The sequence below is a fragment of the Penicillium canescens genome (genome assembly GCF_028828765.1).
Source record: "Penicillium canescens strain IBT 15451 chromosome Unknown utg000001l_segment0_segment0, whole genome shotgun sequence".
Taxonomy (NCBI): Eukaryota; Fungi; Ascomycota; class Eurotiomycetes; order Eurotiales; family Aspergillaceae; genus Penicillium; species Penicillium canescens.
Window position 1 is genome coordinate 2,037,052 of NW_026703963.1, and position 12,914 is coordinate 2,049,965.

The following is a 12,914-nucleotide window of genomic DNA, read 5'->3' on the forward strand; positions in this document are numbered from 1 at the left end:
AGAAGCTGCTTTCACTGTCCAACTCGAGGCTTTGTTCAACAAATGAGCAGGCTGTCTGGTATAATGTGACAATGCGTTCCGTATAGCCATCAATGGCAGACTCGTCGAATAAATAGAAGGAATGAAGGTGAAGACGAGCAGCGGACAGGTAGATACGAGTGAGTGCTACATTCTATCAGTCTCCGGGTCAAGCCAAAAGGGGCCATGTTGAATGGGAAGGATATTACGTTGAGCTGATGGGCTGAGCATTTCGCGCTCGAGGTCACTAAAACTGGAGTTGAGCAGGCGATACAACACCAGTCTTTCTTGCTTTGATTTGAGTCCTCCCGGGTCTAATTCGAATGCCAGTGTTACCCTGTGCCGAAACCGTTCGATCTGAAGATGAGAGTCTAGGTTGGCGTCGTGAACTGCGGATAACATATACCCGGGCCCAACTTTCAGAGACCAGTCGGGTAAGTGCGCTACCGTGGGGAGACCACAGCCCACGCCAACACTGTGTGCTTCTGTTAGTATTTATATCTTTCAAAGCAGATAGAGCGAAATACGAACCTGTGGGCAACGATATTACAGGCCTTCCATGTCTTCACCCATGTAGAGTACTCATCTTGCCCCAGATTCAACGAAACTTTGGCGAAGTCCTGAGCATTCAAAGGTTGATGGAGACCCATCTGCGAACCTAGCAGCACCATCATCCCGGCCAGCACGTAAGTAGGGTCAGCTGCGCTGCTACTCGTGGGAAATGGCCAGGCGCAAAGAATGATCAGGCTTTGTACCACACAATGTGAATGGGGAATAGATCGAAGAGTCTGCCATAAGAGATCTGTGACGCTTCTTGCTAGTTTCGGAAGGAGGGTGGGCTGGCTTTCCAACTGTCGTGAAGCCGCGGAAATGATGGCCCAGAAAAGTAACTGAGACGATTGATAGTAATCATGCGGTGAGGTGCTTGGGTCTAAGAATGGGAGGAATGGGTGATAATGCTTCATGTAACTGGCTAATTATAAGAAATGTGGTCCAAAACTCAATTGAAAACACTCACATCGTAAATAATTCGTCAATTTCCTGAACAGATAATGTGACATTGCCCAAAGATCTTGATTGGGGAATCGCTGCCGCAGTTTGCTCTGGTTGCTGGGGAGAATCGATGACAGGCTTCGTGGTTAGGCTGGGCGCCCAAGGATGCTCTGTGACGTCGGGTAAGAGCCCAGATCTTTCACTGGTCGATGCCGCTAGTGTGCAGCTTCTATCCACAACCCTTACACTGTCAATCTCGTCTCTAGTGGCCCAGGGGGGTTGAGATGGGATTTGATTAGACACATTGTCCCGGTTTTCCGGCAATACCGAGTCCAGGACAGGCATTCTATGATGATCGGCTACCAACTGGCGCCGGAGTTCTCTGACTTCATTCTCCAATTCAAAGGGCTGTCTAAAGATGGAGTGAGTACATACAGTCAGCTTCTGTAAGTTTGCATAGGAAAATACAACACTGGCTTTACCTTCGCTTGCGAATCCTCTGGAATGTTAATTCCACTTTGCACTCCAGTCCAAGTTTCTCGCAGCGAGCGCAGATGTTGAGATCCTCGTCGTTCGTCGTACTCAAATTGCACCTTAACTTGAATTATGTCAGGCTTTTGTAGTTGAATGAATGCTCTGAGGTGAAACGTCCCACACCTTCTGTTGTTTACATTCATTGCAAGCCCTACGCCTGGATGATCTTCTCTGAACTCCCGTGGCACGCCTGGTTTGGCTCGATTGTTCTGGGGAAGAGGGAGCAGTCATAGTGAAGTCAGGTTGCAGAACACCAACGAAGACGTCGGATGTGTGTGAAAACCACTCTGCTTCCCCGCACGGCCTGTTTTCGGGCAATGCGATATCGGACAGTTCTATTGGCCTCCGCAATTATATACGCCCCCATAACCCACGCCAGCCCATGTGTATGAACAGCACTCTATAAGTGCGACGCAGTTTATCGCCATTCAATGGGCGCTTAGGGCTTAATTAGTCTAGACTAGCGTGGCATTTGTATTCACTTTATTTTCATGGTTTAGATACTATGTGGTAGTAGAAGTATATTTTCCAAGCTCAAACGCGTGGCATTGGCTGAATGAAAAATATCGGCGATATTATCAAGGTAATCAGAGAAGAATTAGTAAAACAGGAAACTAACATGCGGTTCATATATCAATTTCATGAGCATACAGAGCTAATCCAAAGCACTCATATCCTTTCAGGTTGTGAAGAACCTCGGGGTCACTTGTGAATTCACCGATTCATCAGCAATGCGACGATTTGCCCGCCGAAGCTCCCACTTCAGAAACACGCAAGTGATAGCGCTCAGACTAGCAAAGGCAATGAGAAGAATCATTGCGAGGGCGTATCGGGGCTCATCTCTACCCCGAAAGAAGTACGGACTCATGATGTTACCCAGCTGGGCGATGACATTAATCATCGACGTTGCCACGGCTTTTTTCTCTGAGGTCTGGCTCAGCACACCCGCAGCCCAGGAATAGACCAATCCATTTGCCGCAAAGCAGCCTGTCACATATAGAAACGAGGCCACGTAGCGGGCTGGTCCGTTTATTGTTGATACAGAAATGATGAAGCCGACGATGGCAGTGCACATTGGAAGTGCGATATGTAACGCTCGTTCGTTCTTCCTGTCACTAGACCAGGAAATGACGAATGACAAGATAGCGCCAAGAAGATATGGCGGTGCCGTGCAGAGTAGTGTTACAGTATTGGAACCAAATCCAAACCCTTTCACGATAGCTGGATAGAAGTAGTTGAAGCCATATGCAGCATGGTTGCAGATTAACATGAATACCTGGTCACAGTTGTGTCAGTAAATGATGGATCTGTGATATTGTTCAGGTCACATACAAAGGCCCATGTGCGATAATCAGAAATGGCAAGCTTCAAGCCGTACCATATCGATCGATTACTCTCCTGTGCAATTTGGTCCGCTTGGATTCTCTCGAGGGCGACAATGCGCTCATCTTCTGTAAGAAGCCATTTTTGGCTACCTGTGGTTGATTCTGGAAAATCGGGAAGTATTACAATGGCGATTAGACCGAGAACAAAAGAGATGGCGCCCTCGATGATATATAGCCACTGCCAGGTTAGTATACACCTCTGCAGCTCTAGGCAACAAGGGTCGACACCTACCTTCCATCCAGCAAGACCCCGAGCATTATCAAGACGAGCAAAAACACCTGCGGCAATAAGTCCGGAGACAGCAGTAGCAACTACCAGACCAGAGTACAGGATAGCTATCCTGAGGCCGAGTTCTTTCTTTGTATACCAGCATGAAAGCAGGTAATAAGCACCAGGGAAGAATGGCGCTTCGGCAATTCCCAGAAGAATCCTGAGAGCAATCAGCTGGCCAAAGTTTTGCACGGCCGCCGTTGCGGCTGAGATGCAAGACCACACTAAAACCCATATGGGGATATAAAGGGATGGGCGGACTCGAGTTAATATCATGTTACTTGGGATTTGCATCACCATGTATCTGCACCAAGATATCAACAATGGGAGCCTGAAGGGCAAAGAATCAATAAAGCACCGCTCTTACCCAGCATTCAAAACGGAGACCGCAGTGTTAAAGTCGTCACCAGTAAGCTTCAGGTCTTTCTCGATATTGTTGAGTTTCGACGAGCTGGTGTGTGTCAGCCATTGCTCTTAACAAGTTGTATGTAGCAGAGCCTGGAAAGAGTAACCCCTTACGCAATGTTGTTTCTATCAAGGTAATTAAACATGTACAAAAGCCATACCATGGGGATCAGTGTCATGTCTAGCTTTCTGACAACGCTTCTAGAGAGCCGCTGCCAGTTTTCATCCATAATTGGCTGGCCATCATTTTCAACATCATATTTGGCAGTTTTGATGTCGTCGATCTGCAATGGGGGTTCATGATAAATGGATGTATGCTTCTTTGAAGTCATTTTGTTCGATGCTATAGATGTCGCGGAGCTCCGTGTCAAATAAGACTAATAAGCTGAACCACATTGAAGAATGTTTTCTTTCAGGGGAGTGAAGCATTTAAAGTAGTTTAGAGATGCTTACTTCATCTTTGGGGTGCTAATCCTATAGATGTCCGATCGGTAAGAGTCGTTCACCGATCGGCGACTGAGTCTATGTTAAGGCGGCTTTCCCTCCAGAGCCAGCTTATCCTTTACCCCCGCATCGGCAGAAATGGAGTCTTCCCCAGACTCAGATAGTTCTGCGAGGGATAGGGAGCGATGTCTGTATTGAAGCATATGCAGCGTTGTCCTATGTAGACTCGAATGGCTTTTCTCCTTCTCGGGTACACCCTATCCCACGGGGGTGGCCCAGTCTGGCAGACTGGGGGTTATGGTTTTTTCTTAACTATGGGAGGAAAAGTGGGTCGTACGCCTGCCTGGGAGTTTATGTCGTGGCCAGACTGTGAAGGCGTAGAGTCCTCCGATCGGCCTCAAATTTTCATTAGTTATAAGTTTCTCCTAAAATCGCAAAGGGCGACGTGTGAGACATTTCCATGGTTAAACAGTCTTGCATGGAGACCACGTAAAATCAGGAGATTGGGCTGATTATTAAGGGTTTGTAGCTCTCCGGGACTGTAGCCTGGTGGCATGATGCAGAAATATATCAATATGTAAAAATAAAATGCGGCAGTGTAGAACGCGCTGGTTGGAAACGAAAGAGCTGAATACTTAATAAATGAGAAATTCCATGGTGACTTCCCCATTAAAGAAACCCTACTAAAACAAAACAGTAAGATGAAAGAAACTTGACCTCGGAAAGAGTCTTCGATCCATTAAACACGGAGGACGAAATACAAAAGAGTGATGAAATGAAAGAAATACCATATTAGTGAAAGGGTATCCAACTGGAATCGAATTAAATGAATCGCACTAAATGGATAAGGGAAAACCAATGCGAATCCGACAAGGGCAAAGACAAAGGAATGTACCACATAATAAATAAGATAGACATTTGGACTCGAGTCTACTCCTCATCCTCGTTGCTCTCGTCCTCATTATCCTCAGCCTCCAAAGCTATCATGTCACGGCAAAGAGACATGTCGCCTATGCTGTACAAAAGACGAACCCCATCCTGACCAAGGTCAGAGGATATAGCACAGCGGCAATTGGTCCAGGTCGCCCTCATAGACTCGGGATCTGAGTTGGCGAAGTCAACCTCGAGAGCCACCGCGCGGTAGACTTGGAGCACTCCCTGTCCACAATGGAAGACACTATAGCCCAATTCAGGTGCACGGGAATCAGCTGCGGTCTCGATTTGCCCTAGTAACGCAGGAGAAAGCAAGATAGTTGTTCTTCTATTCTCGTAAATGAACTCAGGCTCGCCCCTTCCCAACAGCTGGTTCAGGAAGAAAAGTCCGGGATTATTGCTCCCCGCCGGTGCGGTGAGCTCAGAGGGAACTATGGGGATAGATGTCCCGAACATTATTGGGACATGCCTTTCTGCAGCACCTGGTACCCGAAATACGAGATTGAGCTACTCTAGTGGTTAGCATGGTCACGTACAGCCAGAGAGTGTTCCTGAACACACAGCGAGGGTTAATGTGGACCCGACAGCAGGCGGCGGACTTGTGTAGAATGAACGGAGAGGAGTCGGGCCAGCGCGGTCAGCCTAGATCACGGTGAGCTGGGAGCTTTTGTAAAGTAATAAACGTACACCTTCTATCCACATGGATTGTTCGAGCGCATTCGCCTTCCCTTCACGCTCGATGCAGTCATCCCACTGGAAGTGCTTCTCGTCGTCTTTAGCACCTCGAATCTAGCATGACACAGCCCAAGACTTCCAAGTCAGTTTACCCTGCCCTTGAGGCGCCATGTATCCTGCCATGATTGCGTTAACGTTGAGCAACTGTCCAGGATTCTCATGAGTTTGCTAAAGGTATCTTTCAACGGCTTCAAGACGTCGAAACACGTTCCACCTGTAAGGTGAGCTCGATTGAAGTTGTACTTTTTCCGCTCTAGCGGCTTGAACCGCCTGCGCAGTCTCTGGACTAACCCGGGGCCGCCTATTCATATTGAATTCTTCGCGATCTGCTGTTATCTAGTTTCTGGATGTGGGCACTTGCAAAGATGAGTGCCGTGAGTGAGATGTTTGACTCAGAGCTCAAGCTTTAAATAGCTGGAAAGAATCAGTTTCACAGCAAGCAGAACGTAATTGAGCTTGTTTTCTTTGTTTCTCGAACATGTTGTCTAGTATCCGCACTGAAAAACACGATACAACTAGTGAAATATAGTCTTTGGGTCTACCAGGCATGTGATTCTGTGATTTTGTTTCACTCATTCATGATAATTTTTGCAGAATGCCTGTTTCTTAGGTGAGGCGTAGGCAGCTAATGAGCCACAATCCCGTCCGCGGTGGCCTCTGATATTACAACTGTTATTCTTTAACCCTCAAAGTTTCTCAGCCCCTCTCTTTTAATCTACGTATTCTAGAGTGTGACACATATTGAGAATAATTAATCCTTTAAATGTCTATACTCTCAGGTGTCTACCGATGTCATACTCAGCGCCGGTGTGGGTCTTGAGTTTACCAGCGCATTTTCCACATTTATCATACTTCAATGGCTCCTAGCTTCAGGAACATAGAAAGCTCTAATTAACCACAAAGTTAAAGCATATGGGGAGGTAAAATTAAGAGACAGGCATGAAACAGCATATAAAGTATAAAATGTGCACGTGGATTGAGGCCGAGGTAGCTGACAAAGAAGCGGAGCCCGATTCCCAGATCTTCCATTCCTTCCCGAGTGCCAAGGTTGAAGCTGCAGAACCCTGGTCTCTGGATCTTCACTTGACCCTCCGATCCCACGGGCCCCCAGCGACCTGAAATGACTATTTATCCACCATTTTTATCTTGATCGTGGAACTGCCTAACATGGAAAATAACTCAACCCGCAAAAAGGTCGCCGTAGTTGGCACGGGAATGGCTGGGCTCGTGATCGCCTATATCCTCAAAAATGATCCCTGTCAGAGATTTGAGGTGGAGGTGTTCGAGAAGGTGAAACCCCCTTTGTGTGAGCGCAGCGCCTAGCGCGAACACTAGCTAACTTCAACGCATCAACAGCAAGACAAACTTTCCCTCGACTCAGCTTCACACACAATCTTACCCCAAGGTGGCGAAGGCGATAAGCAGGAACGTCTCGATCTTCCCATGCGCGCGCTCGCCGACGGTTACTACGAAAATTTAAAACGAATGTATGATTATTTCGGTATCACATACGGTTCGCGCCGGTTTGTTTACTCCCTATCAACTTTATCGGATAGCTCGCACGAACAAGTCTCCCCGTACTACGTCCATTCCTCGAACAACCACCAAATACCTCCCCTGCGTCCGGAGGGCCTATCATGGGCTCGGTGGCTAATTGAGACATGCTATTTGGCTCTATGCTATTACTGGTTCACTGCTTGCTGTTTCTTCGTCGCACCTAGGACGGTCGAGTCGTCTGGTGCGGAGGAATCTCTGCGTCAGTATGTGGGGAGGATATGCTTGCCATGGTATTATGTGAAGCACTACTTGCTGCCGATGATGTCAAGCGTTACAACCTGCTCACACGATGCGTTATTGGATTTCCCTGCTATTGATGTGGTCGATTACGAGAGGAAGACGTTCCGCAAACCACACTATACCGTCCTCGGGGGAGTCCAGCGCGTGGAGAAAGAGCTTTCTAAGGGACTGAAGAATTGGCTTGCTACAAAAGTCACGTCTGTCGAGAATGTAGGGACAGAAGTGAAAGTCACCTGGGCGAACACTCTCGATGGCCAGAACCATTCAAAGCTATTTGACCATGTGATTCTTGCTGTGACACCTGATGTCATCGGTGCGATCTTCGAGCCTCTCCGGAGTGCGGTGGCAGCTGTACCTACAACTACCGTTCAGATTGTTATCCACCGCGACTTTTCCAAGATCATCGATTGCAGCAAGTCTCTCTGGAGGCAGATTGCCTCCAATCGATCAGACTTGGCCCCTCAACCATTCCATATCTGTTCGAATGCTGAAGCAACCGAGTCAACCCACGAACACCCGTCAGCCTACCTTATTACCAACCACCCCATTGCCCCAATCGACCCTGAGAAGGTTGTACACACTGCCACCCTCACCCGAGTTCTGCGATCACCCACCAGCAGACAGATTGTTAACAGCATCTTCGGGAAGAAAGTCTCGGGCCAAGAAAAGAGCCAGCTTTGGCAAAACGGCGATGGAAATGTTTGGCTGGTTGGCAGCTGGTGCTGGGATGGTATGGTCCTCCTCGAGGGCTGTGTTGGCTCCGCAATGAGGGTGGCGAATGGCCTTGGCGTTCAAGTGCCCTGGATGCAATAGTTCTCTTGAGAACAAATTATACTTTTACGAGATTTAATGTCTATATATTTCGGGTGCACATAATTAATGATATGCATTGTGTTTATAATGAGAACAAATACACTCCACAATGATTCGATTCTCAATCCCATAGATCAAATGCTATGGAATTATCTCACGGCATGCTCAGCTTACCTCAAGCTGCTCTTCTCCACTACTTTTCGTTCCCCTTGTCAAATGCCACACCTTCATACCTAGAATCCCAGGCAGACGAGGTGGCTAAGTATGAGACTGCATGGCAACGGGCACTATATGATCAAGTCAGAAAGTTGGAGTTGTATAGTCTTATGGACTACTTACGCAAACCGGATCACCGAGATGATTAGATATCGGTGGACAGGTATTAAGCGGCCCACAGCAGCCCGGCACAGGGCCGCTGGTAATACAGTTGAATCCGGCGGGACACTTGAATTCAACAATCAGTCTGTGCCTGCTCTATGAACGCCGGGGGATAAGAACTCACGCATATATTCGACTGAGCGCAGTACGGTTGACTCGGAGGGCAACTGGTACAACTACCCGCGACACAACTTCCACCTCCAGGAGCTGAGCTGCACTAAAAGAGAAAGTCAAGTCAGTATCATCATACGACGAAACGCAGGATAGAACATCAGAACAGTGGGAGGACACAGCTTACACTCTTGGAACACGATCCACAATGATTGGGATCAGATTGTAGATCAGTACACTTGCCACCACAGCAAGCAGACAACAACCCAGTACACGGAGCAGCATCACAAGAACCACAATGCTGCCTACTAATATCCAAATCTGTGCAGTGCCCATCACAGCAGCCAGGTGTGGTACCCCCACAAGGACGAGCCAAACAAGAACCGCAATGCGCTATATCGGTGCTGAGATCTGTGCAGGTTCCTCCGCAGCAGGCGGGTTGCGTTCCATTGCACTAGGGCTCATTGTCAGCAAGCCAGACCCATCGAGTGTTAAATCCACTTACTCGATTGTTGCATGATCCGCAGTTAATAGTCGACACCGCCAAATCAGTACATGTCCCCGAGCAGCAAACCGGTTGTTGGCCAACACATCGCGGACTATTACAGCCCCCACAGTTGGTAGGGTCACTCATAAGATCCGAGCAAGCCCCGGCACAGCAAGCTGTGCTTTGGCCAGTGCACTGTGAGGTTGAATAGATATACTTCAGCAACCTGATCCAAAACTTGGGTGGACTGGACTAGTTGACTTACCATCCTGTTGCATGCACCGCAGCTGGAAGGATCGACATTGAGATCCGTACACTTCCCAGCACAGCAGGCAGGCTGAATTCCGGTGCACTGATTAGGCATTTTGTCAGTGAACGGCCCAGAATCTGAAAAATAAGCATGCAAAGAGAGTTAAAGCTTGTGGGTGGGGCCGAGCAGGATCCACAAGCATTGACATCCGAGCCCAGAGCTGCACAGACTCCGTTACAGCAAGCTGGTGCTGAGCCAATGAGACACTGATGCAGCCAGATAACATTTGAGAGTTCGATCGGATTTTTATAAGATGATGAATACTCACAGCGGCACCGCATGATCCACAGTTACCTGTGCTTGAAGTTGTGTCTGTGCACAGGAAGAAGCAACATGCTAATCCAGTTGCGCACTATGTGAGGAGTATGAGCAAGTTGGTCTCCCTCAATCCTGGTAAATCGGTTTCTCCAGCTTACCCGAAATATCCAAGGAACACAGATTGTGGCACTGTGCTGTGGGTTAGGGACTTCAATAGAAGTGATATTGGTTGCATTCATGGGGTTAGCATTAGCAGGATTATGGGAAGTGATTAGCGTCCCTAGTAGGAAATCAGATAACAACTTTTGTACAACGGATATCAGTACGAGTTCTGACCTAAGAGCAGGAGGGCGAATGATGGAGGGAAGGTTGGAAACATCGTTACAGATGGCGACATCCAGCGATGAGAGCTCTCCTGAAGACTAATCAAGATAGCGAGATTTGGGACCTCAGTAGATAGGATAATGGAAAGGATGTATTCCATGAAAGCAATAGGCCTTATATCGCGCAATGGACATGAAATCATGCATCATACCGAGCTTGAAGTGGTGTGTGGGGAGCAAAGACTGTAAATCTGGGCCGCATTTCCTGCGGGTGTGTTACCCATTTTAACATTGAGGTTCATAAGAGCCGGATATACCTCGCACCTTCGCTAGCCCAATGGGCTTTTTCCTCACGGTAACAGGGCGATGTGTAGCAGCGCCCAGGATCGAACAGGGCAGTATTGACCCTACATATGTTCTCCAAGAACCTACGACATACATATCACATTGAATTTCGCTTTCAAGGAGGTGCATTTGGCAATAGTCGGATCCTGGTATCTGTAAGTACTTTGTTCTACATTATATCACGGCAAATGCGACAGTAGCAGCTCTCAACTAACAATGTGTAACCCTATTTAAAGACCGAAGCCCCAGTTCTGAGACCGTTGTGCTACCTGCCAAGACCAGTTTGAGACTAAAGTTCGTGTTAGACTTTATAAGAGACAGGGATTGACAATTTTCAGCAGATGGAACTTTGGATTTTAGGTCAAGCAAACTGCGGCTCCATGTGTATCAAGTCCGTCTACTCTTAACGTAGGGATCCCAACCCACAAGCAGCGCAACAGAGGGAAGGAAGTCGACCAGAAAAGTATGGGTGTATGGGTCGATACTTAAATTGCGTAACACTATCTTGTTCGAGATAGGCACTGGCCTACATAAAAGCAGCAGAGAGAAATTGAGCCAAACTCCAATCCAGTTTTGACAAGCCCCCACGCTAAGGAAAGCATTCCTTTGCCCAAACACACGCTTGAGGGAGCAGGTTCCACTTTCAATTATTGCTAGTGGAAATAGAGGAATAGCAGAAGGGCTCCGAAAATAGTTGGATACTTTTGTTGACTGATAAAGTCTTTTCCAGCAGCCCTTCCAATCTCGGTAGTGACACAGGCAGGACGTAGTTGGTTGAAAGCTTGCTCTTAAGCCCATGTCACGGTAGTTAGTCCATACGCGATAAAGTCGAGTTTTGCTTCCTCTTCAGGGAAACGAGGGATTACAGCCAAGGCCTTCTTATTAAAATCCGGGAAATGACTGGGCTGATAATATCGCGCTTCCAAAGTCAGGAGGATAAGCACCAGAATATCCCTAGCCAACCAGCCACACTTCTCCGTGCGGGCCAAGGACCAGGTTTCGAGGGCTGATGTCGAGATGTTTCAAAACAAACTTGGTCAAAGGTAATGGTGGATTATCTTTTGGGGCTTTGTTAACACCCTTGCAGATATCATGCTTGTGGTTAAACCAAGCTTCATTCCAGCTCCGTCTTGATAAGGCCCGCCGCTGTAACCTGTAAAGATTAGGCCTCGAGGAAATCATACGCAGTGGAGCATGGCATATATCTGTGCTGTTGAATTTCTATGGTAGAGCTTGTTTGACACAGGGGCGGGGCGTTGCGGTATTGAGTGAGTCTATAATTTCTATACGCTAATCAATTTGAGTTGAAATCATCACCCGTGGGAGAATGGAAGGTAGATCTGCTCTAACCTCCAATTCCTAGCAAGCAATGCCCCCAACAAACTATGCTGACAGCCAAAATTTCTTGCTCCACAATGCCATCCAAATTCGCTCCATAAAGAAGCCCACCTCGGGGTTAACAGCTCCCTTCCCGGCCGTGACAAATTGATCCAAACACTCCCTGTAGAGATCCTTCGGGTGCTGCAAAATAGCCTCTCGCCTCACCGCAAAGATCGCACCATGCAGAACTCTAACCGCAGCAGGGTGATCCACACCGAACATCGTTTCCCAGAAAGTCGCCATATCATACGGCGCATAGGTCAGTGACTTGAGCTGATTTGGTGTAATCCAATACGACTCATCCGGAGAAGACCAGTTGATTTTCTTCCATTCAGCGAGATCGTGAAGAAGATCGTGGTTGTAAATTGTCACTGGATCATACTCGGACTCTGGGGTCTGCAGAGCCTTTTCCACGAGCTCTTGTGTTGAATTTGTTTCCGGCCCGATCATGTCAAAAGGTGCTGCTTGGGAAAAGATGACAATTGGTTCCAATGCGTCGTAGTGGGAGTAGATATGGTGGCAGTAGGTTTGCCCCTCGCGGCCAGCGTTGGGAAGTTGCTCGTAAAGGCGGAACGAGTCATGTGAGACGTTGTCGCTGGACTGTGTTATATTGGATTTGGCATACAGATATGTGTTTGATGCCACCTCAGCCCACGGATTGAGGGGCTCATTATACCGAGCGACCACGATGCCAAGGAAGTTAGGCGATGGAAGCCATGCTGGTCTGGATGCCAAGCTGAGACTAGGCATTTTCAAATTTGAATTGGACAGAAATTTTTTGAAAAGTGGTAAAGACGATTTGAAGATAAATGAACTTGGCTATCCAGAAATTGAAATACCAGCAACTATATATGAAAGCTCCCAACTGCTCTCATCTTGTGTGGTATTGGGCATGATTGTGGATAGATCAGCGCCAGCCAGCCAGCCAGCCACCACATTACCGCATTCCCAAATTTGGATATATTGGTTGCACTGCAGTAAGCCCCTTGCTGAG

General features: G+C 47.7%; 5 protein-coding genes across 5 annotated transcripts; 1 reads left to right on the plus strand and 4 right to left on the minus strand.

The window, feature by feature from the left end:
• Nucleotides 1-165: 165 nt before the first annotated feature.
• Nucleotides 166-1,356, minus strand: N7446_000765 (fungal specific transcription factor domain-containing protein; the record flags this gene model as incomplete). Its single annotated transcript, XM_058509532.1, has 3 exons — nucleotides 166-493; nucleotides 550-987; nucleotides 1,037-1,356. 3 exons carry the CDS (start codon nucleotides 1,354-1,356, stop codon nucleotides 166-168), a joined length of 1,086 nt encoding a protein of 361 aa, XP_058378511.1.
• Nucleotides 1,357-2,224: 868 nt separating this feature from the next.
• On the minus strand, nucleotides 2,225-3,938 carry N7446_000766 (major facilitator superfamily domain-containing protein; the record flags this gene model as incomplete). The annotated part of the gene is made up of 5 exons (XM_058509533.1): nucleotides 2,225-2,821; nucleotides 2,878-3,108; nucleotides 3,163-3,532; nucleotides 3,569-3,652; nucleotides 3,721-3,938. The coding sequence occupies 5 exons, from the start codon at nucleotides 3,936-3,938 to the stop codon at nucleotides 2,225-2,227; spliced, it is 1,500 nt and encodes a 499-aa protein (XP_058378512.1).
• A 1,042-nt stretch (nucleotides 3,939-4,980) lies between these two features.
• N7446_000767 (uncharacterized protein) lies at nucleotides 4,981-5,841 on the minus strand (the record flags this gene model as incomplete). Its single annotated transcript, XM_058509534.1, has 4 exons — nucleotides 4,981-5,490; nucleotides 5,545-5,625; nucleotides 5,671-5,756; nucleotides 5,811-5,841. The coding sequence occupies 4 exons, from the start codon at nucleotides 5,839-5,841 to the stop codon at nucleotides 4,981-4,983; spliced, it is 708 nt and encodes a 235-aa protein (XP_058378513.1).
• Nucleotides 5,842-6,782: 941 nt separating this feature from the next.
• On the plus strand, nucleotides 6,783-8,434 carry N7446_000768 (uncharacterized protein). The gene is made up of 2 exons (XM_058509535.1): nucleotides 6,783-7,008; nucleotides 7,075-8,434. Exons 1-2 carry the CDS (start codon nucleotides 6,886-6,888, stop codon nucleotides 8,326-8,328), a joined length of 1,377 nt encoding a protein of 458 aa, XP_058378514.1. The 5' UTR covers nucleotides 6,783-6,885; the 3' UTR covers nucleotides 8,329-8,434.
• A 3,489-nt stretch (nucleotides 8,435-11,923) lies between these two features.
• N7446_000769 (uncharacterized protein) lies at nucleotides 11,924-12,670 on the minus strand (the record flags this gene model as incomplete). Its single annotated transcript, XM_058509536.1, has 1 exon — nucleotides 11,924-12,670. The coding sequence occupies one exon, from the start codon at nucleotides 12,668-12,670 to the stop codon at nucleotides 11,924-11,926; it is 747 nt and encodes a 248-aa protein (XP_058378515.1).
• Nucleotides 12,671-12,914: the final 244 nt, after the last annotated feature.